The following is a 27,057-nucleotide window of genomic DNA, read 5'->3' on the forward strand; positions in this document are numbered from 1 at the left end:
TGATCACATGCTTTAACTTATGTAAAAAGATAATTAACATTTAATGTCTTTTTTTTTTTTCCTAGTACTTTTATAAAAGCATCAATTGCATAAAATGTGTATCATCCTGTAGTGGAAAACTGTATTAAAGTTTATTTTATGATTTAATTTTCTTTTTTTTGTTGTTTTTAATAATTGTCAGTAAATAAAGTATGTACTTATGATTTTGTATTGTTCAATTAAGGCAAAAGGTATGGACATAAGTTATGTTTATTGTTTTAGCAGAGGTACAACTATTCTTTTCAGGTTAAAAACAGAAATGATTGTGCTTACCACAGTTAGGGTTTTATATCAAAACAAACTGCATCATCGCTATCCAGATAAAAAAGAACAAGTACATTTATTTAGAGCCAACATTTGAAGCGAAAGAAATCCTGAAGATCTTTGTCATCAACAGATTTATTGTGGATGCCAGCATAAATTGTCTTCAAGAGGTTTGTTTTAAACTTCTCATCAAGATTATTAATGTATTTCTCTATGCATCCTATAAAACACAAACCAACATAGTGACTTAGTCATTGCCATTATAACATTTCCAAACAACCTACATTTACTAAGCTAGTGAATAAAGGCAATAGTAACACAACTCAAATTTTTTTTTTGGTAAATACATTTAATAGATATGTTAAAAATATTTTTTGTAAATCAAATTTGAATGAAAAATAATTCCTACCTGTTCCCATGACCTTTCCATAATCAATCATGTTGGAGGCTAACTTGGGATGATCATACATTTCCTGTTTCATCAAAATACGTACAATCTCTCCAGTGATAAAGGCATCCTCAAATGTCTGTTCCTCGACAGGCTTCAAAGGAAATTTGCAGTAAATATCTACTGCAGCAAGTGGATTAGTCTTCATTAGTAGATCAGCAAGTTCGATGTATGTATCACGAAACTAAAAACAAAATACAGTTTTTAGCGTTTGAATTAAGTTTCCTTTCAGGTTTGATATTTTGGTTCAAACATGGGATAAGAAGAAATGAATAACAGTACGCAAGAATGAGATAAAAAGTGATGAACCAGTATAAGTATAAGAAAGCACAAGACAATAGGCTGTCCCATCATTGTCAGTGCAGTTACATTCACTTGAGAAGTAGGGAACACGGGGGTTCTATAACGATTGCATATGTATTAACACACAATATGTGGTCTTATAAATCATAAGTTATTACTGTTTCTGCACTCATGAATATCTGGCATGGATGTTTTAGAAAGGCTGGTTTTATATATGCCTGAGGAAGGTACAGTATTGCACTAGGTTTCTGCACTGGTCATTTCTTTACCTTCTGAAACTGTTTGCAATGGAAATGGAAAAGCAGACTGTTTCAGGAGGAAAAAAAAAATTGGTACACTCCTGATTCTACCAAATAGTACCGAAGGTAAAATGTGCTGGTGACTATAAAACATGCCAAATACAGTAACTGAGGATTAGGATCACATAATATTGAATTTAAAACATGAACAAATATATATTATAAAAATTAAGTGGGTATAAGTATTGGTTAACAACATTTGAAGCCTAGTGATACAAAAATGGCAGGATTTTTTTTGACAAACGTACTACCGTGAACTATACAAGTGGTGTGGTGTACTATATTATAGCGGTTTGAAACTTCCCCTTAAATTACCATTAGAGTATGTAGAAAGAATGTGAGTTATATTCATAATAGCTTGGTTGTACATACATCTGGTGACATTGCAATAATTTCCTGATACAGTATGCAGGCCTCTTCTTGAGTTTCCTCATTGCGAGACAAGGCACGTGCCAGGCCAAGACGGTGGAAGTGTGATTTCCGGTTTATTGGAGGTGAACTTTCATCTTGTCTAGTTACAGTACTCTCTTGAACACTACTGGCTAAAACAAATATGTACAGATCTATAAATTATAATTTTCTTGATAAGTCTAGTGCTAAGAAATAACACTAGACTTATCAAGTGTAGTATATAATTCTCATACTTCTATAGCCACAAAATACAAAATGTATCAGATCAAGTACATGTATGCTCATGATTATTGAGCTATGTGCATAATACTTTATTTCTATGAATTATTTAATATATAAAGCAATATTTATTATTCGGACTGGGCGTTTTGTATATATTAACAACATACAATTATCACGTTCCCTTTGAAGTACAAAATGTAACCATTACCGAATGGGATAGATCTCTTATAGCCGGAATTACCTGAGCACTTATATCAAAGCTGCTCCTTTAAGAGCTCCGTATACGTCAGACATCTTCTCCTCCCCCAGGAGATAAATACGAGTGACGTATAAGGCTCAACGCTTTTTTTCTTTCAGCCTGCTTGAGATTGGGAAAGGAGCGAGCTCTGACTTTTTAGTCATAAATACAGAGGTCAGTTTAATATATTCACTTTTCAGACACAATTGATGTACTATATGGGCAACAATGCAAAAGCATCTGTAATGAAAAAAACTAAGTTTTACACTCTCCCTTGCTGCTCGGCACTTCTTGAGTCAATAATTCTTGCTAGCGTCTTTGTGACAGAGAATGAATCTTGGTTATAAATATCCCTCTCGACGTGTGAGGGCGCTGTGTAAAGTCAGCAGTGTGCCCTGGACTGGATGGTCTGGGAATCCCCCATGGGAGGGTCTCCACATACATATTTTGGAGCTGCAAGCAGTTCATCTGGCCCTGCAGCATTTCTTCTGAGAAATACAAGGGAGACATGTACTGCTCTGTACAGACAACACTACAGTGGTGGCTTACATCAACCACCAATGGGGTCTCCGGTCTCTCGGTCTCAATCGTATTGCAAGGGAGCTTTCTCTGTGGGCTCATGAGAACTTGCTTTCGGTAAAAACAGTTGCACTGCCAGAGGTGAGGAACTGGGAAGTGACTTCACCCGGAGGTTGTGAACTTCATCTGCAGCTTTGGGTCTGGCCCCTGAGCAGACACATTTGAGCCATCTCGGGTTATCTGACAAAGTCATTGAGACTCTTCAGAATGTCAGAGCAGCGTCTTCACCAGTGGTGGGCAACTGAAATGAATGGAAGAGTCGCATGTGACCCTAAACAGATCTAAGGGCCACCAGACTCAACAACACATCCAAATACCAGGATACCAATCATGACTTAAAATACATAAATAAAGAAATAATAATAAAAAAGATTCACTGACTAAAATATAAGCAATGCCACCAGTTTAATTAAATAACAAATATAATTAACAATAATAAATATGCAGTTCCTACCATTAATGTGACGAGGCAGTCTTCCCAGCGACAGCGAGTGGAAGCGACAGCGAGTGGGAGAAGTACAGGAGTGGAAAAGTACAGAGCTGTTTAGAAGCAGTAAGAAAGCAGGCTGACGGCTGCAGAAGAAACTAAACTTCAAAAAAACCCTCAATATGGTCTTCAAGCCAGTAATCTGTGACACCTGCTTGATGTGGGAAATCCGAGAAAACCCAGCAGGGCTAAACCAAGTGTGCGTAAAGTGCCGCGCGATCCAGGATTTGCATAAACTAGTAAGTATGCTAGAAATGGAGCTGGAAGAAGTGAGACAGCAACAGGATCTTGAGGAACTGGCACACCCACAATTCATTGAAGTCTGCATCACCCCTAACAGACTGAAAGCCACCAGGGAGATAGAAGGTCAGAACAGCTGGGTTCAGGTAGGCAGAAGCATGGAAAAAAAGAAACTTTGTCAAACACAACCACCAGAAATCAAAACAACCAACAGATTTGAGTCACTTCAGAATTTTGATGAGCAGAACCAACAACAAGAGAATGAAAGGAACAACATCCAGGATCCCATTGACAGTGGTGACCAGACAGCAAACAGAAGGGAGGTCATGATTGTTGGGGACTCCATATTGAGAAACACAGCAAGTTCAATTCACAGTTTGGACCCCCTTACTACAACAGTGTGCTGCCTTCCGGGAGCCTCGGTCAAGCACATCACTGAGAACGTGGACAGGCAACAAACAACATTGGAAGAGACAGACCAAAATCCCTGCAAAACAAATTCAGAGAGCTAGGAAGGAAATTAGAAGAGAAAACCAAAACTGTGGTATTTTCTGGTATACTACCGGCACCTTGCAAAGGACCATATGGACAGCATTGGACCACATTCTGCAACGAGGACTATCTGTATAGACGGGATGGACTGCATTTAAATAACAAGGGAACCAGTCTACTCAGAGAAAAGATCCTCGAGCAGGTTCAGAAGCATTTAAACTAGAAAGGAAGGGGGGATAAATCAACAAAAAAAACAGAAGGGAGACCGCATCAAAACAAGAACAACAACTCAGGTAAGACAACCATGACGAATATAATATTTGTGGGTATACACTGTATAGGAAAGACAGGCAGGACAGAAGAGGAGGAGGGGTAGCGCTATAAATAAAAAACAGTCTTGAAGCCCAGGTGTTAAACCTGGACAAAGAAAATAAAACTGAATCAATATGGGTCAGAATAACGGACAAAAAATTCAAAGGGCATAATAATAGGAGCATGCTATAGACCGCCAGATTCAGACGGTGAGCACAATAATCTGTTATACAATGACATTAGAAATGCGTGTAGCAAAGGAGAAGCCATACTAATGGGGGATTTCAACTTCCCCCACATAAAATGGGAAAACCCGGTGGGTAGCGCGAAGGATGAAATAGAAATGGTGGAAATGACAAATGAGTGCTTCCTAACACAATTTGTCAAGGCACCGACTAGAGGGGAGGCATGCCTTGATTTAGTCTTTTCAAATAACGAAGACAGAATAACTAAAACAGAGGTCAGAGAACCACTGGCAAACTCAGACCACAACATGGTCTCATTTGAAGTGTTTTTTAAATCACCAAAAGTAATGACTAAAGCTAAGGTTTACAATTTTAGAAAAGCAAACTATGAAGGTATGAAACAGAGACTAACAGAAGTAGATTGGAGTAAAATAGAGAAAACACCCACAGAAGAAGGATGGTTGTTCTTCAAAAATGTAGTACTAGAGGCGCAAAACAATTATATCCCTAAAGTAGACAAATCTAAATGTAAAACTAAATTGTCAAAATGGTTTAATAGATCAATTAAAAAAAATATTCAGCGAAAAAAGGCACTTTACAGAGCATTAAAAAAGGACCAAAAAGAAAGTATGCAGAAAGAGTACACAGAACTGCAAACGCAAGTCAAAAAGGAAGTTAGAAAGGCCAAGAGAGAAATAGAAATGAACATTGCTAAGGGAGCTAAAACCAATTCCAAATTTTTTTTCCAATATTACAACAGCAAGCCAACATTCAAAGAGGAGATTAAATGTTTAAGAGATACAAATGGCAAAATTGTAGATGAACAAAAAAAAATAGCAAATATATTAAATGATTACTTTTCACAAGTTTTTACAAAGGAAGATACTGACAACATGCCCCACATGTCATCCAGTTCCTATCCAGTTTTAAATAACTTTAGCATAACTGAGGCAGAAGTGTTAAAGGGACTAGGAGCTCTTAAAATAAACAAATCCCCTGGGCTGGATGAGATCCTCCCAGTAGTACTCAAAGAAATGAAAGAAGTAATTTACAAACCGCTAACCAAGATCATGCAGCAGTCTCTTGACACAGGGGTGGTACCGACAGACTGGAAAATTGCAAACGTAATACCGATCCACAAAAAGGGAAACAAAACTGAACCAGGTAACTACAGACCAGTAAGCCTGACTTCTATTATATGCAAACTTATGGAAACTATAATAAGATCCAAAATGGAAAATTACCTATATGGTAACAGGATCCTGGGAGACAGTCAACATGGTTTTAGGAAAGGGAGATCGTGCCTAACTAACTTGCTTGATTTTTTTGAGGATGCAACATCGATAATGGATAATTGCAAAGCATATGACATGGTTTATTTAGATTTCCAGAAAGCTTTTGACAACGTCCTGCACAAAAGATTAATTCTCAAACTGAACGCAGTTGGGATTCAAGGAAACACATGTACATGGATTAGGGAGTGGTTAACATGTAGAAAACAGAAAGTACCGATTAGAGGAAAAACCTCAGAATGGAGTGTGGTAACCAGCGGTGTACCACAGGGATCAGTATTAGGTCCTCTGCTATTCCTAATCTACATTAATGATTTAGATTCTGGTATAGTAAGCAAACTTGTTAAATTTGCAGACGACACAAAAGTAGGAGGAGTGGCAAACACTGTTGCAGCAGCAACGGTCATTCAAAATGATCTAGACAAGATTCAGAACTGGGCAGACACATGGCAAATGACATTTAATAGAGAAAAGTGTAAGGTACTGCATGCAGGAAATAAAAATGTACATTATAAATATCATATGGGAGATACTGAAATTGGAGAAGGAAGACCTAGGAGTTTTTGTTGACTCAGAAATGTCTTCATCTAGACAATGTGGGGAAGCTATAAAAAAGGCTAACAAGATGCTCGGATACATTGTGAAAAGTGTTGAATTTAAATCAAGGGAAGTAATGTTAAAACTGTACAATGCACTAGTAAGACCTCATCTTGAATACTGCGTTCAGTTCTGGTCGCCTCACTATAAAAAAGATATTGCTGCTCTAGAAAGAGTGCAAAGAAGAGAGACCAGAATTATTCCGGGCTTAAAAGGCATGTCATATGCAGACAGGCTAAAAGAATTGAATCTGTTCAGTCTTGAACAAAGAAGACTATGTGGCGACCTAATTCAAGCATTCAAAATTCTAAAAGGTATTGACAGTGTCGACCCAAGGGACTTTTTCAGCCTGAAAAAAGAAACAAGGACCAGGGGTCACAAATGGAGTTTAGATAAAGGGGCATTCAGAACAGAAAATAGGAGGCACTTTTTTACACAGAGAATTGTGAGGGTCTGGAATCAACTCCCCAGTAATGTTGTTGAAGCTGACACCCTGGGATCCTTCAAGAAGCTGCTTGATGATATTTTGGGATCAATAAGCTACTAACAACCAAAAGAGCAAGATGGGCCGAATGGCCTCCTCTCGTTTGTAAACTTTCTTATGTTCTTATGTTCTGGGAGACCATAATTTCCACCAAGCCCATGTAGCTCAGCAGACAGATTTCCATCAGCCAGTCTGTTGCATTTAGTGTTTTTTACATTTCCCATAGCAGAGAATATTTGTTCACACGTGTAATCTAAAAATGCACAAGAGCTTTGCAAATTTTGCAGTGCAAAAAATCTTCAGATAATTTGGTCTAATGCATTGAAAAAAGATTTGTTTTTTTTATAACAATTGGAATGCACTGAGAAATATACAGGTACTTGGGAAGTATATTCATTTTAACAGAGTTAATGCGACCCACAAGTGAGAGAGGGAGCCAAAGGTCTTGTTTAGTGTGCTGTAACAGTGGAGTAAAATTAGATTTGAAAAGATTACCGTAATCACGGGTAACTGAAATTCCTAAGAAAGCAAATTTGTTAGCCGAGTTGACATTAGTGGCAGTTGCAACTTCCAAATCCCAAATCCACCAACCACTGATCATCGTCAAGTGCAGGCTGTGCATGGGAACTTTGAATAAGAAACTGACGGATAACTGGGAGCAGCACAATAAAACATTCCAATACCTTTGCCCTACTTAAACAACGGACTTCAGTAAGTAACATAAAGTCCTCGTATTTGATCCAGGAGATCTACAAACTGGCTATGGTACAGCAGCCGTGCACGTATAAAGTTCACAATGTGTATCACAAAGTGTATGCAGAGTGTCTCCTGGTGAATTATGCAATGCATACCAAACAAATTTGGCACGTCAGACCTCAACAGTCACAAAATCCCTATGCACACCTACCATCGAAGAGCAGACCTGTAGTCACTGAAATGATTTTCTGCAGTGGGAAGTTGCAAGTTTTAAAAAAATGTCACAAATGCCTCCATTATGTCGGTTACTTGTGTACACCTGTGTAATCCTATGAGCTCAAGGAATTCATCTGTTATTTTCAAGTCCATGTCCATACATGAATCTAGAGGCAAAGTTGAGAAACATCACAGTTCCTGCTTACCATCAATAGCTTGTTTTTTCTGCACAGATCGGTTCCACAGCTCTACAGAGTATGTAGCTCTATATTACAATTCAAATGCTCTGTTTTGTATAGTATACGCTTCAAGTAGTTTAAAGTTTGGCAAATGGGAAAGGGCCATTATTGCACCCCCAGCAGGCCACGGGTTGCCCACCACTGATCTACCCGCTACCAGTATGGTATCAAACGGGGTGTATTCCAGACGTAGTGTCAGTTGCGTGGACTGGAACCCACGACTTGTCCCATGGTAGATATACTGCAATTTTTGCAGGACTTTTTTGATGAAGGAAAATCTCTCTGTGCTTAAGGTCTACCTGAATGCTATATCAGCTTGCCATTAAAATTGACAGTTTTTAAAGGGTGCTCGGAGGATAAGGCCCTCTAGATAGGACCTTGTCCCTCTCTGGTGGCTCAATATAGTGCTGAATGCATTTACAAAATCGCCATTTAAGGCCCTACATTCAACAGAGTTGAAATTCCTGCAGCTTTGCTACTTGCAGCTTTCCTACTTGATATTACCAAGTGGGTAGATGAAATGCAAGCATTTTCAATGATGAAAGCCTTTGTCTTTCGCAGAGGCCAGAACTAAGGTTACTCTCTGCACTAACCTTGCTTTTCTGCTAAAAGCATTTCTGCTTTCTATATCAACCAGTCAGTGGAATAAGAGGCCTTCCATCCACCTCCTTTCCAGTCTGACAGGGAGAGAAAGTTCTATGCGCTCTGTCCAGTTAAGTCACTTGTGTATTATGTTGACCGACAATCCAAGCAATTGTTTATTTGCTACGGATACAAGTTCCATGGACAAGTCCTGTCCAAACATCGGCTATAGAGGTGGAATGTAGGCACAGTCAGGATTACATACGATCTAGCCAACCTGCCCCCAGCAGAAAAGGTCACTGGTCACTCCGCAAGAGGCCTTGCAACATCTTGGGCATTATTCCAGGGTGAATCTGTTGCAGACATTTGCAATTCTGTAGTATGGGCCACGTCTCATACTTTTACCAGGTTCTATCGACTGAATGTCGTAGATCAGCAGAACCCTGGTTTTGGGACCTGTGTTAAGGGCAGCTCCTCATTCTGCACTTTAACACATTTTTATTATGTTCCACTTTAAGTCCTGGGGTAGTTAGCCATATACCCTTTTTGGACTTCTGGTGTTAAATGCTAAAGTTACTCAGTGTAACCTTGCAGTATATGCACAGCATGAGGGTTCTCCCTCACTATACTGTGGACTATATGCCACGGATCCTTATCGGTCCTCGGCCAGAATGCTAAAGGCAGTTTATCTTCCTTTTTAGCACATCTGACGACTTGGGTACTGTAGCCCATTCGGTAATGGTTACATTTCATACTTGAAAGGGAATGTTAGGCTATTATCATAACCCTAGTTCTCTGAAATAGAAATGAGACCACTACCCTTCAAGGTCGTTACATTCACTCCAACTCACAGGCCTGGAGAGAAACTGGCACTGAGCCTTCACTTGTATTTATCTCCATGGGCGGAAATGACATCTGACACATACAGGGCTCTTAAAGGAGCAGCTTTGATAGAAGGGCTCAGGTACTTCAGACTATGAGAGATCTATCATATTCTGTAATGGCTACATTTCTATTTCAGGGAACCAGAGTTATGATAACAACCTAACGTTTTCTGCCTTTGGTATGAGCTTCCTGGCATGAATGTTAAAAGTTTACAGTTTTTAACACAATAGAGTCCTTGTTTATTTTACAGTATTCAAAGCTAAAGTTTAGACATATTTTGCTTGATAATCCTTGCAGAAATAAGGAGACATTGCATTTCACTTTATTATAGGGTGCCTCACCTTCAATGGCTGCTGGTTTTACTTTGTCTTGACTGCTGTCTGGTTTCTCAGAACTTGTGCCAGGAAGCTTTGTTTTAGAATTTGTTTTAGAAGTAGATTTGCTTGTCCCACTTGACTTTGCTGGAGTCACAGCTCCACCTCTCCCTCTGGTGGAAAAGTCAAGGAAATGCAATATAGTCAAATGAGGGTATTAATAATTCACAGTTGGAAGCAGGGGCAACTATATTATACACTTTTTTATAATACAAGCCCAAAGAAAATATTAAATATACTTTTAAATAAGAATAAAAGGGAACTGAAAGTCAAGGGGTGGTGACCACAACTTCTTCATTTACAGATGTATGTATCTGCTGATTATGCACCTGTTTCATTACCACTGCTCCAGTGGTTTATCATTATGTGTCAACGTAATGTCCTGGGTGTTTCTGGAATGGCAGCATTTGCAGAAATTGTAAATGACAGCTGTAGCTCACAGCTACTCAAACCACAGAAACCTTTAACACCGGAAAAGACACACCTGTTTCCATTCAAACTATGCACCAACATTGTGGCTACTAATGACATTCCCTAAATGACATTCCCTAACTTTTAGACAGATTTGGGGATATTCACTGTACTCAGAAGTCAATACGGAGTCTGTATTCTGTTACTAATGAACTTTCTATACACATAGATTGTATTGTTTCAAATTATGTAAGGTGTTTGGGGAGTAATTACCTGCAATTTATTGGTTTCAGTTCTGTTTTCACATTTACTGTTTTCAACTTTTAATTTGGTGTTTTTTTTTTTTTTTAAATTGCATAGGTTAATAACACTGACAATGTGCAGGGTTATAAAAGAAGATAAAATAACCTCCCTTTGATCCAAGCTATGTACTCAGGAGAAGGCACGCAGAACAAGCTCTCTCACTACTGCAGATAAACTTGGTATGAAGATTTTAATAACCATAAATAAGCATTTATTTATTTATTTATTTAGTTTGCTTAAAAGTATATTCAATTTTGTTGTCATTTTGTTTAAAGAAATTGTTTAGAGATTTAATCAACATATTTTACCAAGCTTTGAAAATAACCCCCTTAGTGGGACTCACGGACTGAAATTAGAGACTTCTTGTAGTAGTGCAACCCCATTCATAGACCATATAAGGGCTATACCTTATGGTGTTATGTTACCTTGCAGTGGGAGTAGAAGTTTTTGCAGCAGCACCCCTTTGCGCTGCAGTGCCTCCCCTGGGAGCGACCCCTCCTCTGGCAGTTACATCCCTCCCTCGAGCCACTCCTTTTCCTGCAAGGCTTGTAGCTGGAGCCCCCTCTGTCTTGAAGGATTGCTGGGACTGCAGATAAGCTTTCTCTTCCTCTCTCGTAACCCAATCCTGCCACCATTTTTGACCTGATTTAGTAGAATAAAAAAATAAAACAATTGAACTAGTTTTTCCCTTGAACACATAACACACCAGCAAAAGCTCAAAATCAAAAACAAGCATTAATGCTGTAGACATAGAAAAAGGCTGATATTTCTAACATCATAAACATTGCTTAAATATAAAGTTGAATAATATTAGTTGTCTCCCTGTAAATAATAGGTTTTGTTTTGGGTTTGTAAAGAAAATATGGTTTTGTTTAATTTGTAAATAAACATTGTTTAATTTGTAAAAACAAAGTGTGTGCTGGATATGGCAGGGCTGGGAGGTTAGACTTCCCTCCCTGCCTAATTTAAATTTAATGTGCAGGTGGCCAGGTGTTAATTGACTAATTGATTATCAATTAACCCTGGCCACATTTAAAATGCGGCTGGAATGCCAGTCCTTTGTTCTGTGCGTCCATACCAGGGCTCTGTTTGTGTGTTTGGAGGTTATCACTGCGTGTATACCGGGATAACGCCAATGTTTATGGTAGGGATTCATTTAGGGTATTTTAATCCCATCAAAGTATATTTGTTTGTGTAGGAAGAAGAATCCTGGGCGGGACCTCCCTGTGTACTGGGAATAGCGCACGGTCCGAGCGTGGCCACCTTTTATTTACTAGCTTTGTTTAGAAAAGTGCTTTTGTTTTGCATTTTTGTAAGTATGTACACTGTATTTGTGTATTTTCTCCCACACTGGGGATATAATTGTTGGTACCCTAGTGGCGGCCACCTACTATTGCAACTGCTTGTGTGATCAACAATACAACTGGATGCATGAGAGGCGTTTCAACATCAAAAACTTTGTGTCTCTCTCGTCTCTCAGCGGATACCCAAACAGTAACTGAACACACAGATGCCAAATCAAGTTTTATATTGGTCTAAATTCTGGCTGTCTAAAACTGTAAGACCTCTCTCGAGAGAATAATAGATGGGATTCAGTGAGTTACAGGAAAATAATTCAATCTAGAGTTTCTGTGACATCATAAATTACGAGACCGATGGTAGAGTAATTTATAAACTGTCACAGAAACCTGAGATGGAATTGTTTTCCTGTAACTATACCCTTGTGATACTAATATTAATGAAGACAAGGTTCAGCAGTACAGATCGCTTTTTTAAACATAGTGTTTCAGTGCTTGTGACAGAGATCAAATGATCCTTAGTGTTAGATCTCCCCCCGGCCTGTGTGGGCGCTGTGTAACGGGAACAGAGTACCTTGGACTAGTTGGCCCGACAATTCAGGATTCGGCGGCCATCTAGAAAGGGGGCAAAGCTACAATACACTACACCATTGACCCGGAAGGTTAACGGCGTTGCATAAGCAGATTGGAGGAGCGGATGTGCTAGTTAACCAAGGGGTCATGGTTGTGATCTGTTCCTTTGCTATGGTTAATGTTGAACTAAAAGGACCAGCATATTGTGATACCACGAGTCTTTGTTTATTTCTGTCGTGTTTAACTACTGTGACTGTTTGTGATATATTAGACGGCTAAACATGATCCAGGAGTTGTTGCTTAAGGCCAGCATGAACGTGAACAACACTGCACCTTTGTTCACAATAAACTGTAATTACACCACAAGCACTAAATCATTCAGTGTGGACTTGTGTTTGTGTTTTGTGTTATGTGTGGGTGTTTATTAACAGGAATGTGTAATATTTCAGGACCAACCCATGGATTATAAACAGAGCAATACACGCTGCTGTATTGCCTGTTGGCATCATTATTATTTACTGTATTTGGGTCATCAGACCATTGGATTTACAAATAAACCACCATTACGCCTTTATTATCGTTGTCTGTCTGATTATTGATCACCTGCACCTGCACATGGCTAACCACTTTGCCACAGTGCTGTACAGGCATTCTATGTTGTTATCCATTTCTCCAAGATACGAATGTGCCCGCTACATCTTTTTTTTGTTTTAACGTATTCTCATTTTGTTGATCATTAATGAAGATTTCTGTACTGTGGGTGTTGTCGAGCGATTGAAAACTAGACATTTTGTATTTGAATTGAAAGTGATGGTTGAATGGGTCAAAGTTCAAGTATATTTGCCTCTAGAAGAATTATCACTTATTGACATCCCTACTGTGGTATTATGTCTTTTTTTTAGAATGGCTCAGGATGCAAATATAGCCTTCATCCATATATAGATATATATATATATATATATATATATATATATATATATATATATATATATATATATATTAGTGATGTATTCTGACCTTTTCAGCCGGAGTCCGTAGTGTTCTTTCAAACAGGTGTCTGTCTCTTTAATTATTACACGATACAATGGAAGTGCTCTTTAAACGCCGTGGCGTACGTTTATTAGCAAACTGATGTTTCAAACCTAGCCCTTCTTTAGGCGCTAACTAAACTGGTTAACAGTAGTATTATCTAATGCAGGGCAGGGTAAGCCTGTTCCCCTGTTTAAATTAATTCCATAAATCACCTAATCCAAATCACATTCAAGAACTTCTTTGTAAGAACCTGAACCTTTGTTTCGTTAACAGAAAACTCTTTCTTTGTCCAACACACCTTTCCACTGTTCAGTGTTTTTTTTTTTTTTTTTTTTCGCTCTCTCTCTCTCTCGCGCTCGCGCTCGCTCTCGCTCTCGCTCTTTTTAACCCCAACTTGATCACTCGCATCTGATCAGCATTTGCCCATTAACTATACAATTAAGCAATTGTTACATTTGTCATCATACAATGTGTGTGGCTATCCCCAGGGTCCAAAAGCCTCCAAATTGACGTTTGGTACATACACATCATCACTATATATATATATATATATATATATATATATATATATATATATATATATATATATATATATAGACCAAAAGAAAGATGCTCCAGACACTAAAATGGTGATTAAAATGTCACTGTCCCTGTTTTCTGACTTTCTGAAATTCAAACAAATTCAACTCAACGAAAACAAATATGATGGGTGGGACGTAGACTGGATAATGCAGAAGTCACAAACCAGACGGAGACCGTGAAAACCATTGCTAACTATACGGTATTAACTTCCAGAACGTTTTCTATTATTTATTTATGTTATTTCTTTATTTCTTTATTTATAAGCCATATTTACTATCCAACCTTGCTTCACTTATTTTCTTGACTGATTCATATATTAAATATGTACTGCAGACTCCAGGGTACAATGCCCTCAGCCTGCAGCTTTGGGCATTATAGTCTCCTGTCAATAACAATAGTCTTCCCTCAGGGCAATAATGTTATCCACTATAGCCCTCCATATATATATATATATATATATATATATATATATATATATATATATATATATATATATATATATATATATATATATATATAGTAAGGTGGCAGAGGGGAGGGTCAGATTCCTCCCTGCCTAAAAACATGTGAAAATGCATGTTTTGTTTAATTGCTTTTATTTAATTTGTTTGTTTAATTGTATAATTTGTTCATTGTTAATTATCCCCTGCACCTGGAGGTAATTGTAAATTAGAACCAGGTGCAGGGTATTTAAAGAGTGCAGCCAGCCTGTTCTAGGTGGTGGCTGTAGAGTGAAGAGCTTGATTGTTGGTGCAAATATAGAGGTAAAACAGACGTTTTGGTTTGAAAGTTTTGTTGACAAAAGTGTTATATTTTATTTGGCAGGTAAACGGTGTGGTTTCCTGCGTGCTAGTCAGGGACCTGCCCGTGCTTAGTTAGTGCTCCGAGGGAGCTAGGGGTTTGTTTGTTTGTTTTGGTCTTTGTTGTTGGGATTTTGAATTAGAGGCATGAACCCAAATTACGGCCATATATAATATATATATATATATATATATATATATATATATATATATATATATATATATATATATATGTGTGTGTGTGTTTTATTTTTAGGGCTGCTCTGCTTAAGACCAATTAATCAACTAAAGTTGACTTTTTTTTTTTACAATTTAAGTGTAGAATTATATTTTTGTGTATAAAATAAATCAACCAGCAGTAGCTCTGCATTTTCTTTGCGGCAGTCCAATCATAAGTGAGCAGAGGCGGGACACAAACATTTGAAATTGTTGAGTAGGTTTAATCAATGGAAGAGTCAAAGGTCCGTCCCTTATGCAGCTGTCCAATCATTAGTGAGCAGAAATGGGACATAAATATGCTAGGGTGTGCGGTGTAAGAATAGCTAAATTTTGTGCAATATTGATAATATTAGAGACAGTTATTGAGAATATTAAACTTAGAAGTAATATTTAGAATTTGCTTTTTACAAATTAAAAAAAAATTGTAGTTGATTTGGTTATGAATCTATTCAAGAAGAACTTTCTCAAATGTGGCTATTGTTCAAAAAGGGAGGTATACACCACAAATGCCAGAACTGACACAGGAAGGGTAAGTGTATACTCTCGCCACATCCAACATTCAAATTATGAAAGGTATCTCTGTGTCATGCCAAGCCAGATACAGCCCATACTGCCACCTGTTGGACAATAAGATTAACCAGTTACCTGAGATTTCTGGTGGGGGAGGCCCAAATGCTGACTTGTTCTCAAGGTTAATGCTGGCTTGGAAACTGAGGCGCGCATCTCTGATATAGTTTTGGGCATTCTCCGAATCTGAATCGTTATCGTACTGATTAAGCTGTGCTACGCCAAGCAGGTACAGAGCATGACTGTTGCAGGGAGTTGCTATAACGCCTAACTGGCAAACCTGCAGAACAAAAGACAAAGGTACAGAATGAGTGTGAAACATGTTTTCTGCAAATCAATTTTTACCCAACTAATTTACAAACAAGCAAAATGACTATTTAATCTTTACTCCTAGCAAGAGGAGTAAAATTAACTTTAGTCTGAGTTGTTGAGCGGTGCGAGAACTGAAAATATATATGAATAGATACTGTTGGGTGTGCTTGGAGCAGTGTCACAAATATGTTTACTGTACAAATATCTGAAAATGCTAAAATTTTCTGGGACATCTGTTGGAGCTGCAGACATTTTAGAGTGAATGTGTTAAATTTAGCAGACAGTGTGTATCCTAGCAACATGCTGACGTTGTTTATCTATCTTACTAGCACTAAAAAGTGCATTCACGTACACAAGTTTTTAATGCAAACTGGCAACAGGAGACTTCAAACTGGGTTCTAATTTGATGCATTGATTCACCAACATGTAATAGAAGCTCTGGAAATTTAAGGACAGATGATCAATAATCGATGCATCGATTAATTGTTGCACCTCTACTGACAATGGTGTCATTGTATGACAATACAATGGGTTTGTTACTATGGCTATGTCAGATGTACCTTTTCCTGCATATCTAAAAGTTCTTTGCAGGCAGGGATGGAGGTGAGCCTAAGTAATGCTGATAATGCCTGGCACCTCCTCCCTATCCAGGACTCTTTCCTCTTCGGCTGCAGGACCAGAGACTCCAGCAGGAAGAAATGAGCCTCAAGGAGCCCCCACTCCAGCTGCTGCATTACACCTCCCCGAAACAGACACTGGCACAAAGCCTTTGCAGTGAGGTCTGCCACACTAAAAAAATAAATAAATAAAAAATAAACATGTACGGTATTTAATTGCTCACTTTTCAATAAACACGTTTCTGACAAGAGGTTTCAAAATATTCAGTATATTGATAATTTACTTTACAAAACAAATAATACCAAGGAAAATACACTATTCCCTTTTAAGTAGTTTATAAACTCCTAAATCAGTACTATTAAAATTGCCATTTAAATTATAGTTTAATCACACAAATGTACACATGATTAATATTACCATTAAACATATACCTAATTATATTACAGTTACTGACAGTAAGTAGGTAAAATATAACTAGAATTTTCTTAAGGTGTTTTTTATCGTGTCACCTGGTGGTCTTATTTGCATTTTTTATTGTAAGCATTTTCTAACATGTATCTGAGGCAAGTATATTTAAATAAATATCTATTTATTATTACAATACCAGTGCATAGTATACCATTTAGTTTACTTACATATGAATAACGTCCTCAGCAGTCATTGTTTTTCCAGGAAAGTTCACTTTTTTAAGCAAGGCTCCCAGTTTGAGAAACCCTCTTATTAACTGTGTGTTCATTAGGGAGAATGGATTTACAGCCTGTAGGTCACCTTTCCTTAAATATAAACATAAAATCATAGAAATAAAAACAATAGTGATTTTTAAAAAAAAAAAAAAACTTTGGGTATTTTCAGACGCTAATGAGGTATTCTTCTTACTACCTCATTTTACTGCAAATCAGGTTTTTTGCAATCATTAACTGCTCTGAAAGGCTTTAATGTAAAGGAATATGTAGCTGTAAATCAGCACAATGAATTGGAAGAGGTGAAGAATGTTCACTCATTATATATACCCACAGCGTTTCACCTTCTTCAGTTTCTCACTTGCTGTGAAGATAAATCTGTCATTCCATGCTAATGGAGTACATTTTGCCCTAATGACACAATGGCTAAGATGTTTAAATATATAGATGTCCCTGTATAAACAAATGTATACATAATTGTTAAACCTAACAGATTTACTAAGCTTAGTATTATAGAACAATATATTGGCTCCAGGGGCCCCGACACCCCCCACACATACAGAAATAAAATTGCAAATATGAGTGAATGTACTATTTCTGTGCCAGATATCTTACCCAAGCAGCCTTTAGGGCTACAAACGTTTAGTTTTCACTAAAATGTATGTGTGCAGTGCAGTGATCCTTTTCAGATCTCCCCTTTTTTCTTTTATCTTTTCCTGCTTGTGTCCTGTTCTCTTATCCCGCCTATTCTCACTTCCTATTGGCTTCTGCCCGCCCCAGTTCTTTGTAAAGCTGAAAGCTATTGGCTGATCTCGACATACAATTATACAAATATGCCAATTAAAGACATTCTACAATTGGCACATTTACTTTCCAACAATCAAGACTTCATCTATTCCTGTTGTTACCTTCTCCTTAAGGGGATGGTGAGCAGTGCCCCTCCTCCTCTTTTTTCCCATCTCCTCATCTCTACTGATTTCCTAGCATTAATCCTCCGTCCAGGCAGTTTTTTGCCTTTCTATGATGGTCATAAAATCCATTTGTCTTTCTGCCTTCTTTGGTTTTCTCTGCTGTTCTAAATTCGCTGTCCACTCTCCTTTCAGTTTTCCATCCCTGGGCCTTCGTTCCTGCAACCACTCTGTAGTCCCTGATTCACACTATCTCCTCTTTCTTTGTATCGCCAAAACAAACAAGCTCCACCAGGATCAATTTGTGCTCCTCTGTAAACTCTTCTCTTTTTTGTCCTTATTCCTCCCTATCCCATAATCTTTCCTTCTGCAATCCCTCCAACCCTTCTGATCCTCTCGTCATCAATGCTGACCATGATCTCAACACAAAACTGGTTTTCTACTCATTTTTCCTCTCTTATTTCTAAAGCTGGTCTGCCCCCTCAATTATATTCCCATCATTCCTTTTGTATAGGTGCGGGAAAAAAAACTGTCATGGAATCTTACATTCGTTCTTCATTTTCTGATATTTATTCAGCCCAACACAATACTGCAAGTATCCACCTCTGGTGGAGAGATGGCCCGGTGGGGGCCATCTCTCCACCAGAGGCATCCTCCTAATCAGTGTTTTTTTTTCCTGTCCACTGAGCGGGTGTGATTAGTCCTTCATCCTTTGTGGTCCGATGTTGGACCCTGTCCGACATCATCAAATATATGTCAATTACAGGTATCTAGTTGTTTTTTCTCCTGAAAAAGCCGATGAAACCTTTCAATGGCCGAGTGAGACCGATAGGAGCCGAAAGAAGCCAGGCGGATCTGAGCAATACACATAGCGAGATAACACGGACATAAACAAAGAAGATAGCTGCTTCTGCATCCAGCGCTCAAAGCATATCACAGACATTTGCAGAGCTTTTTGAGATGTTATAGTAATAAAATAATGACTTGGATCACATTATTGAGGAGTTTGGTGATAAAACGAGTGATCAGGAGATGATTTATCAGTATGCACGGCTATGAAGACTAATGTGATGAATACAGCGAACGGGGGGGGCTTGGAGATGCAATACTGATGTCCTGTTGATATGCAGTGCCTTTTAAACCTGTTTTACTGTGAAAGAAAATATTTTTAAACAGCGTGTGAAAAGAAATTGGACCTGATGCGCCTGATAGGCGCTGAATAAATGGACCGCTAAAGGTTAATAACAATAATTTAAAAAAAATTGTAGTATTGATTGTCAATAATTAACCTAGATTTTCTTATTAACCTTTCTGCTTTGCATTGGTGGTGCAGATGCGGGGAGCCAAGGGTCTTTTGGAGGCAAGTGACGTTCATTTCCCAACCTTAGGCCCAACCGAGGTAGCCTCGATCACTGAGAGGAAAGTTCTCAGAGAGCCAGAGGGGACCTAAGGCCAAATCTATCTTAACAATCTCTTTCATTCCAGGTTCCCCCTAGGGTCAGCACACATGCTCCCCAGCCTTGGAGGCCGATCGGTTCGGTCTCACCTCTGAGAGGGCAGTTCTTCCTGAGCAAACCCTGCATTCTTTATTAACAACTTGCTTCCACCTATGCCGGTGTTCCTCTCTGGCCCCTTTGCATGTTCATTTTCTTCTCTCTTTCAGAATTCTTGTTTCCCCGCGTGGCTGTCTTGGAGGTCTGGTTGTGCCGATCTCCCTAAGTTTAGGTGCTCCTTGTTAGTCGGGGTGACTTTTAGTCTTCTCAAATGTATCCTCTATCCTTCTCTTAATTTTCCCTGTGGGAGAAGTAACTCTTGCTTCACAGCCTTGGAGTCTGAAAGCATGTCATCTTCCTAAAGTCACAAGCACATAACTCCTATTTCAAGTTCCGGGCTTACTCCTCACAGCCCTTGCTCCTGGTCCGTGAATTTACAAAATAAAATACTGGATAAATGCAGTTATTAATATTAGGATTAATAAAACATAACTTGGTTCATGTTACTTTATGAATGGTTTTATTTGTAACTGGGACAAACTTAACTGTTTACATAACTGTGTCTGTCTCCTGTTACACAAATTATAAGTAAGGCCCTGTGAAAATCGTGGAAATTTTCTTTCAAATTCACGGCAGTGTCACGGGTAAAGCACCGTGCAACACAGCACTTTTAAAACCTCTGCGTGCATATCAAACTGACCTTTCTGTGTGTTCACTTGCTGCATTAAACTGTTGAGTAATTAGTTCTTCTAAACCCTCCTGTAGGTACATCACAGCTTCCTGTGCTCTTTGCCCTGGTCCTTCCTTTTGCTCCAGTAGAGCTAAGCCTGTGTACAACCTGTTAAAGGAACATAAAATGTTAAAGGCTATCACTCTTAAGTATTTTTATTCTAATACAAGTCATTTAACTTGCTGGGCAGTAGTTTCACGGCTCGGTTCAGGATCAGCTTCACAAAACGCACAGTGGAAACAGCTCTTTCACGGCTCTTCACAGAGCTGGTACAACAGTGGAAACGGGGTATTAGAAACACTTAACATTTTCAACGGTGCTTTACTGTTTTAAACAGTATTCTCTAACAGAGGTAACATGCGATTTTACTATTTTTTTCACAGTTATTACCTTGTAGCAGGAGCTGCTGGTCGGAGGGCGAGAGATGTCTGCAGGTGTTGTTGTGCTACTTCACTTTTTCCTTGCAGCAGGAATAACCTGCCAACGTGGAAGTTGTACTCCCAGTTATCAGGGTTCAAGGACCAAGCATCCAGGTATTTTAGAAGGGCTTGGTGAAGTGGGCTTTCTTCATCTAAGACTCCTGCACGTCCATCCTAAACAACAGTACACATATTTAATATGTACGTATGCATGCATCCATTAGCAGTCATTAACAACAAAGTCCATATCTGATGCACTAGCCAATATTGTACAAAAAAGACCTTGAAAATCACACATCAAAAAATTGGTTTCAGTGTTACAAATGTAGGAAATAACAGATACATATGATTTTTTTTTTTATTATTATTATTTTTTATTAACTTTCTTCTTTATGCCTTGCCTGGTAATATATACTGTACAAGTTTTCATTTAAAAAAAAAAAAATACAAATTTTACAGCACTGCTTTGAAAATCAGCCTGTACATGTATTAGCAAATATGTTTTACAATAATAAAGAAATAAACAGTGGAGTTACCTTGCCAGCCATCTTTGATTTCCAGATGAAAAGAGTCTGTATGTAGTCTGCCCTTCCTGACTGACCCTGGTCCTTTAGCTGATGAAACTCAGCATCCAGGGCTTGCAGCTGATTTTCCAGTGTAGGCTTTCCCTGGAACCCATGAAGTTTGCAGATGGCCAAAATTTCATCTTCTCTACCAGCAGCTTTAGCACTGCTGAGTTCTTGGGTGTCTTCTTCAGTCTGATGAAAAAAGTAAATATCTTGCTTAGGGCAAAAAAACATAATTTGACTAAATCACTAGATTAGGGCTCATTTATATGCAATTTATGCAAAAATACATGACTCAGAATCTAAGGTAGTGATAAGTTCTTTCTGAAAGAAATCTTATGTTGCAGTGCACGTTTTCTCACATTGCCATGAGTGAATTGAATGACTATATCTTCCAAACACAAAGGAGAATGAAAGAAGATAGTCACAAGTCACACACTTACCCTTTTCTTAAGCCCGTAGATTTCAGCAGCATAGTATTGCTCTTCAATGGTCAGGCCAAGCAGGAAGTGAAGCTTAGGATCCCTTGGTTTAAGTTTGATAGCTGAAGCATATTCAACAGCTACCTGGTGCAAAGCATCCAGAGGAGATGATCCTTCATCATAATGTGGTATATCTCCTGCATATAGTAAAGTTAATGCATACAGGATTTTATTTTTTAATTGCTTTTCCAGGTTTTGTGTTTAAATAGCTTCACATGCCATTTAAATATTGGTACAAGTGCTTAAATATTTCTTCCCACCATATTGGCTTGTGAAGTACCACCATTGTTCTCAATGCAGCTATCCTGTTCAATTGGTTTATTACAATTATGTGGTTTGAGTTTACAGCCACACATGGTTAATAATATATTCTTCAGTTAGTTAAGGGCACTTGTAGGACATTTGTTCTATGAATTAATCCCCAAAATGTAATGCATCATGTTATATTTAGCATTGCAAAACCTTTACAGTAAGTCTACACTGAAAAGCGTTGGACTGCTCCCGAGTACCTGTGAATCCACAACTGTGTTTGGGAAACGCAACCCCAAAAATAGTTAAATTGGCAAATCCACTCCCATCTGATTTTTTTTTTTTTTTTAAGAAAATAGCAAAGCCACACAGACAAACAATTTGGGGGCCAGTTTGACTGAGTAATAGAGAACAATTCTAAAAAATCTAAAAAAACCTGTGTTGCCAAAACCCTTATAGATTAGGTAGCACTAAACCGGAATGCTGTCAACCCTCTTTTGAACCCCCATTTCCCCAAAACTGTCCTTGTGTACATAGAGTCATATGGTAACCCTACCAGTGAAGGACTGTTTTGGAGCTCTGACATCTTCACTATGTAGTCTCCCTTTTTTTGAAAGCTCAGTGTTGACAGGTATGTACTGGATACATGTGTACAGTGTCTTTTTGTACTATTACCAGCTTTTTTAACATTGGATTTTCTGCTATTTGAGACTGATCTTATCCCTGATCTTTTATGTTCTCCAGCTTTTTAGAAGCAACCTCTTGACAACAGAGGTAATGGTTGCCAAGGATGGAGGAAGTAAGATATCAGTTAAAACTGGTCTCAAATGTCACATTGACTATACAAATATAGGCTAAATTGCTCTGATGTGAAAAGCATAAAAAAGAAAGAAACAATGAAATTTCATCACAAGACAGCAGAAATACAAATGATTTTTTTTTGTTCTTTGAGACATAACTGTTTAAATGACTTGATGTAGTTCTTAGCAGTCTAATGTTGAAGGTTAAATTTATGTTGCTGTTTCCTGTTATAATGTTTAACATCTTGTACATCAGTTTGATTACCGGTATGTCAAAGCCACTTAATTTAAAGAAAAACAATTGCCTGATTTGGGAAGCCTTTGTTTATATATCTGAATTTGTTCTTCAGCATTGGAGCACAGCTTTTCAATGTCGTTGTCACCAATAGCTTGCTGAAGTCTTTTTTCCCAGTTCCGAATCTTGGAAAAAATCGAAACCAAATTATACACTTTATTAATTCAGCATTTCTAACTCAACATTGTTGCTGTAAATTGTTTCAGAAATCAAAGAAGGGAGTTAAAATCTTTATAAAAGACCATATTTTATGGAATACTAATCACGATGTCTCTTAACAGCCTCCATATCTCAAGATCATGACACATTTAATTACCAAAGAAGTTTCATCATAATTGGATGGTTCTTTATATATATTCATCCATCAACCAATGACAATTAGAGGTATCAGTAACATGAAATAAGATCACTATAACCTACTGAACAACCACTGTATGAACATATAAAAGTGTTTGTTTCACATACAGACAGATGGACAGATGTGTCCAAATAAATCCCAAATTCTGAATAACTTGTGCTACTGAATGTCCAAACCAAGATTCATCACAATTAGTATAAATTGAAGAGATATGTATAAAAATGTAAGTGCTTTATACAGACAGTACAACAGTCAAACAGCCTCTATTAACTCTGTATTCACATACTTAAGAAGGTCCTTAATAAGTTGCATCCTAAATTGGCAAGTGGTTCTCTAGATAAAATAAAATGTGTGCCATAACTACATATGGATGTATGGTAAGGACATCATTATATACGTACATACCTGTGGCAATTGGTTTTACCATAAATTAGTAATTTACCTGTAGAGTATGCTTTTTTTGAAATTCAAATTTATTTGAAGATGCAAAATTTGTTTTGTACCATTCAGTGTCTGTAACAATCTGGAAAGAAATAGGTGAGATTTAAGACCTACAATATAAAAAAGAGACCTTGTTCCAATAAAATACACATATTACAAGTTTTAGAGGACCACATTAAGGGAGTGCATTCGGGCATAACTACTATAACATTATTACAAAAAAAAAAACTTTGATTGAATTGCTCTTAAATAGCCCTATTACACAAATGCTGACAATCACATTCCTAACATTATTATGACAGATAAATTCTGTGATTGTAAATCAAGTAAAGGGCTCTGGGACATAACCTCAGAAGAAAAGACAATACATGTTATGCTGACCTTTACATCCAGTTCTGGTGGAGGCTTATTAGGACACTCCTTCAAATGCTGTCCAAGCTGTGTCAATTTCAAAACACTACCACAACCTTTAAAAAGACAAAATACAATACAGAACTATTTTTCCCATACTTCAAATGACTATTTAACATTACATTTCTGTGACTATAAAATTACAGTACATCTTAGAGACTGCATCTAGCAAAACAATTAACTAATGTATCTCTTGATCAGCACACTTGTGTTATATTTAAAATGAGCCCAGAGTGAATTCTACAGCATTTCTGATACTTCAGCAGTTCAGAGACATAATGAGATCTGGGAGCAACTGTGCTTTAGCATATACCAGTACGTTTTGCACATAAGTGCTGCAGTATAAAGTAGCATTACATGCCAAGTGGAATGTCTATGCCATTCATTATCACTGGGATTCCAAACCCTATTATACTAAGATAACAGGATACAGTATAGTTTGGAAAAGCACACATCAACGACTGACACATATATGACTTTTATATTAAAATCCAGGCCATTGTATAAAATGTATTTGCAGCTGTTTTTCATTTTTTGTGTAGATCACTGACTAATGCAAGAATACCTCGATAAGCATAGCAGCAGCACACAGAAGCAGCTGAAATCCTTCGATCCAGGTCATACTCTGGATTTCTCCAGTTCTTTCTCAAAGGCTGCTCATCAAGAGGATCGACTTTTGACCTTCGAGTTAGTAATTCAATGTATGGAGCTGAGAAAGTGTGCTTGGGATCACTGCAGACCAAAAATCATTATTAGAATTTCTTATTTTAAGCTTTGTGTGTGATTAGTTCATGAATACCTTAAAGGTATTATGAAACGGTTTTGCTGTAATATTTATCAGAAAACAGACCTTGTTAACTATACATACACCAAAAAAAACGGTTAGCTGCCGGAACACAAACTTCCTTGCCCCTTGAAATCTTCAAGCCATTTTCTTATTTTAGTAGCCAATTTCAGTGCACCACTACTACAGCATATATAGTTAGCTCATAATATAACAAAATTCACAGTGTAACAAATCACTGTTATTTCCTTACCTTCCATTAATAGAGATAGGTCTATATAATGCTGTTAGGGAGACAGGACACTCAAATTCAGCCTGATCCTTGATATCTTTAAAGCTGACTAAATGAGGAAGCTGCATGCGGGAGACCACGACAGCATAAACCTGAAAAACAAAAGTGTTAATTAAGGTTAAAAAATATATAACTTACATTTCATATAAATAGTTTTTTTTTCACCTGAAAGCATTTGTAAAAAGACAAAAATAGGCAATACATCCTAATCTAACCCTTTTGTAAACTGTGCTGTTAGTAACCAAACTAAGATATTAGGACCTGCTGTAGTGCTGACTTGGCCCTTAATGAAAGTCATGCTGTGTATTTCTTACCTGAGCTTTGGTGCCATCTGCTGAAGAAACCTTTACATCTAGCAGAGTGTCTCCAACATTCAATAAAACTGGCTCTGCAACATCTGATTCATTAACACAAACCTTCATGTTTTTGTCTGGAAGAGTTGGCTGCAGAATTACAGTGTTTAAAAAGAATGGGGCTGTACCTAAATTAAAGTAAAAAAAAAATAGAAAACAACAACCATATAAGAAATAACAGGATTTCAAATTATTTTATACAGTCTTTAACTGGCTGTCGTCATCAAATATATTCGGTCTTTCATGAGGGTCATTGGTTTCACTTTATTTTTCTAGAATAATCTGCATTACTTACAAATTACTTGATTTTAAATTTTAAAAAACAGCTTATAATTACAGTTAAAACAAATACATGCATATAGTGGATACCTTTTCACTGCTATTTTGTACATATATAGAGGTATAGAAATTGTAAGGATAATTTATTTTACCCACATGAATATTCATATACATTTGAGGCAAACGGTGGCACAAGCTTCAGATCGCCAGTTATTTTGAGATCAGTTAGTAGTGCACTGCTGGCAGAAAGCTTGGCTACCTCAATCATATATTTTTTTGCTGTCCCATCTTCAGCTGTTACTTCAATATTAATTAAGTTTGTGCCATCTTTAAGATCAACAACTTTTGAACCCTCCCCAGTAACCTGCAAAAGAAAAACGTGTATGTCATATGATTCACATACGCTTTATGCATTAACTCAGTACAGTGTGAAATTGAAATGCCAGAATGATTCCCCCCTAGAGATGTTTTGTAAAGGTAACAAGCTAACAACAACGTGAAGGTAATACATATTTGACAGCAAAACATTATTACACACAAGCCAATAACTTTTTAATATACAATAGATTACATATTAATAGTTTTTTTTTTTTACATTGACCAAATGAATACATTTCAACTTACAATCCGATAGGAGGCCCCGCTGTCACTAGTGAGTACATCGAGAGTTACTTTATTTATGTCACTTGCGACTGCCACTTTGTAACTAGTACAAGAGGCTTTGAACGGAGGCTCCAACTTTCCTGCAGAAACAGATAGTTTTTCCAAATCGCAGTTATCCATTTTGAGTAATAATTAATTATGACCCAATTGTTTTGGACTGCTGTCTAAATTGTTCTGTATAGTTTGCCTTCAAGACTGACTTTTAGCAGACAAGACGCTGTATCCATAGCAACATAAGTCTACAGTAGTATTCAA

The 27,057-nt window shown here is 37.6% G+C and overlaps 1 protein-coding gene across 1 annotated transcript; it reads right to left on the reverse strand.

Moving 5' to 3' along the window:
- Positions 1 to 184: 184 nt before the first annotated feature.
- On the reverse strand, positions 185 to 27,002 carry LOC121316426. Its single transcript, XM_041251497.1, has 20 exons — positions 26,764 to 27,002; positions 26,296 to 26,503; positions 25,822 to 25,988; positions 25,469 to 25,599; positions 24,997 to 25,163; positions 24,402 to 24,487; positions 24,022 to 24,102; positions 23,232 to 23,346; positions 21,839 to 22,014; positions 21,366 to 21,587; positions 20,801 to 21,003; positions 20,381 to 20,518; positions 17,235 to 17,372; positions 16,542 to 16,770; positions 15,748 to 15,949; positions 11,024 to 11,240; positions 9,852 to 9,997; positions 1,726 to 1,895; positions 713 to 935; positions 185 to 523 (listed from the first exon to the last, which is right to left on the reverse strand). The coding sequence occupies exons 1-20, from the start codon at positions 26,920 to 26,922 to the stop codon at positions 384 to 386; spliced, it is 3,318 nt and encodes a 1,105-aa protein (XP_041107431.1). The 5' UTR covers positions 26,923 to 27,002; the 3' UTR covers positions 185 to 383.
- Positions 27,003 to 27,057: the final 55 nt, after the last annotated feature.

The sequence above is a fragment of the Polyodon spathula genome, chromosome 5, assembly GCF_017654505.1.
Source record: "Polyodon spathula isolate WHYD16114869_AA chromosome 5, ASM1765450v1, whole genome shotgun sequence".
Lineage (NCBI taxonomy): Eukaryota > Metazoa > Chordata > Actinopteri > Acipenseriformes > Polyodontidae > Polyodon > Polyodon spathula.

Excerpts from the sequence above, each read along its gene's own strand:
- LOC121316426 (XM_041251497.1), bottom strand. The coding sequence starts at position 26,922 with ATGGATAACTGCGATTTGGAAAAACTATCTGTTTCTGCAGGAAAGTTG. Across the intron at positions 20,519-20,800 it reads CCAGCAGCTCCTGCTACAAG|GTTGTACACAGGCTTAGCTC; the intron begins GTAATAACTGTG and ends TTCCTTTAACAG. Across the intron at positions 15,950-16,541 it reads TTTTAGATATGCAGGAAAAG|GTTTGCCAGTTAGGCGTTAT; the intron begins GTACATCTGACA and ends TTTGTTCTGCAG.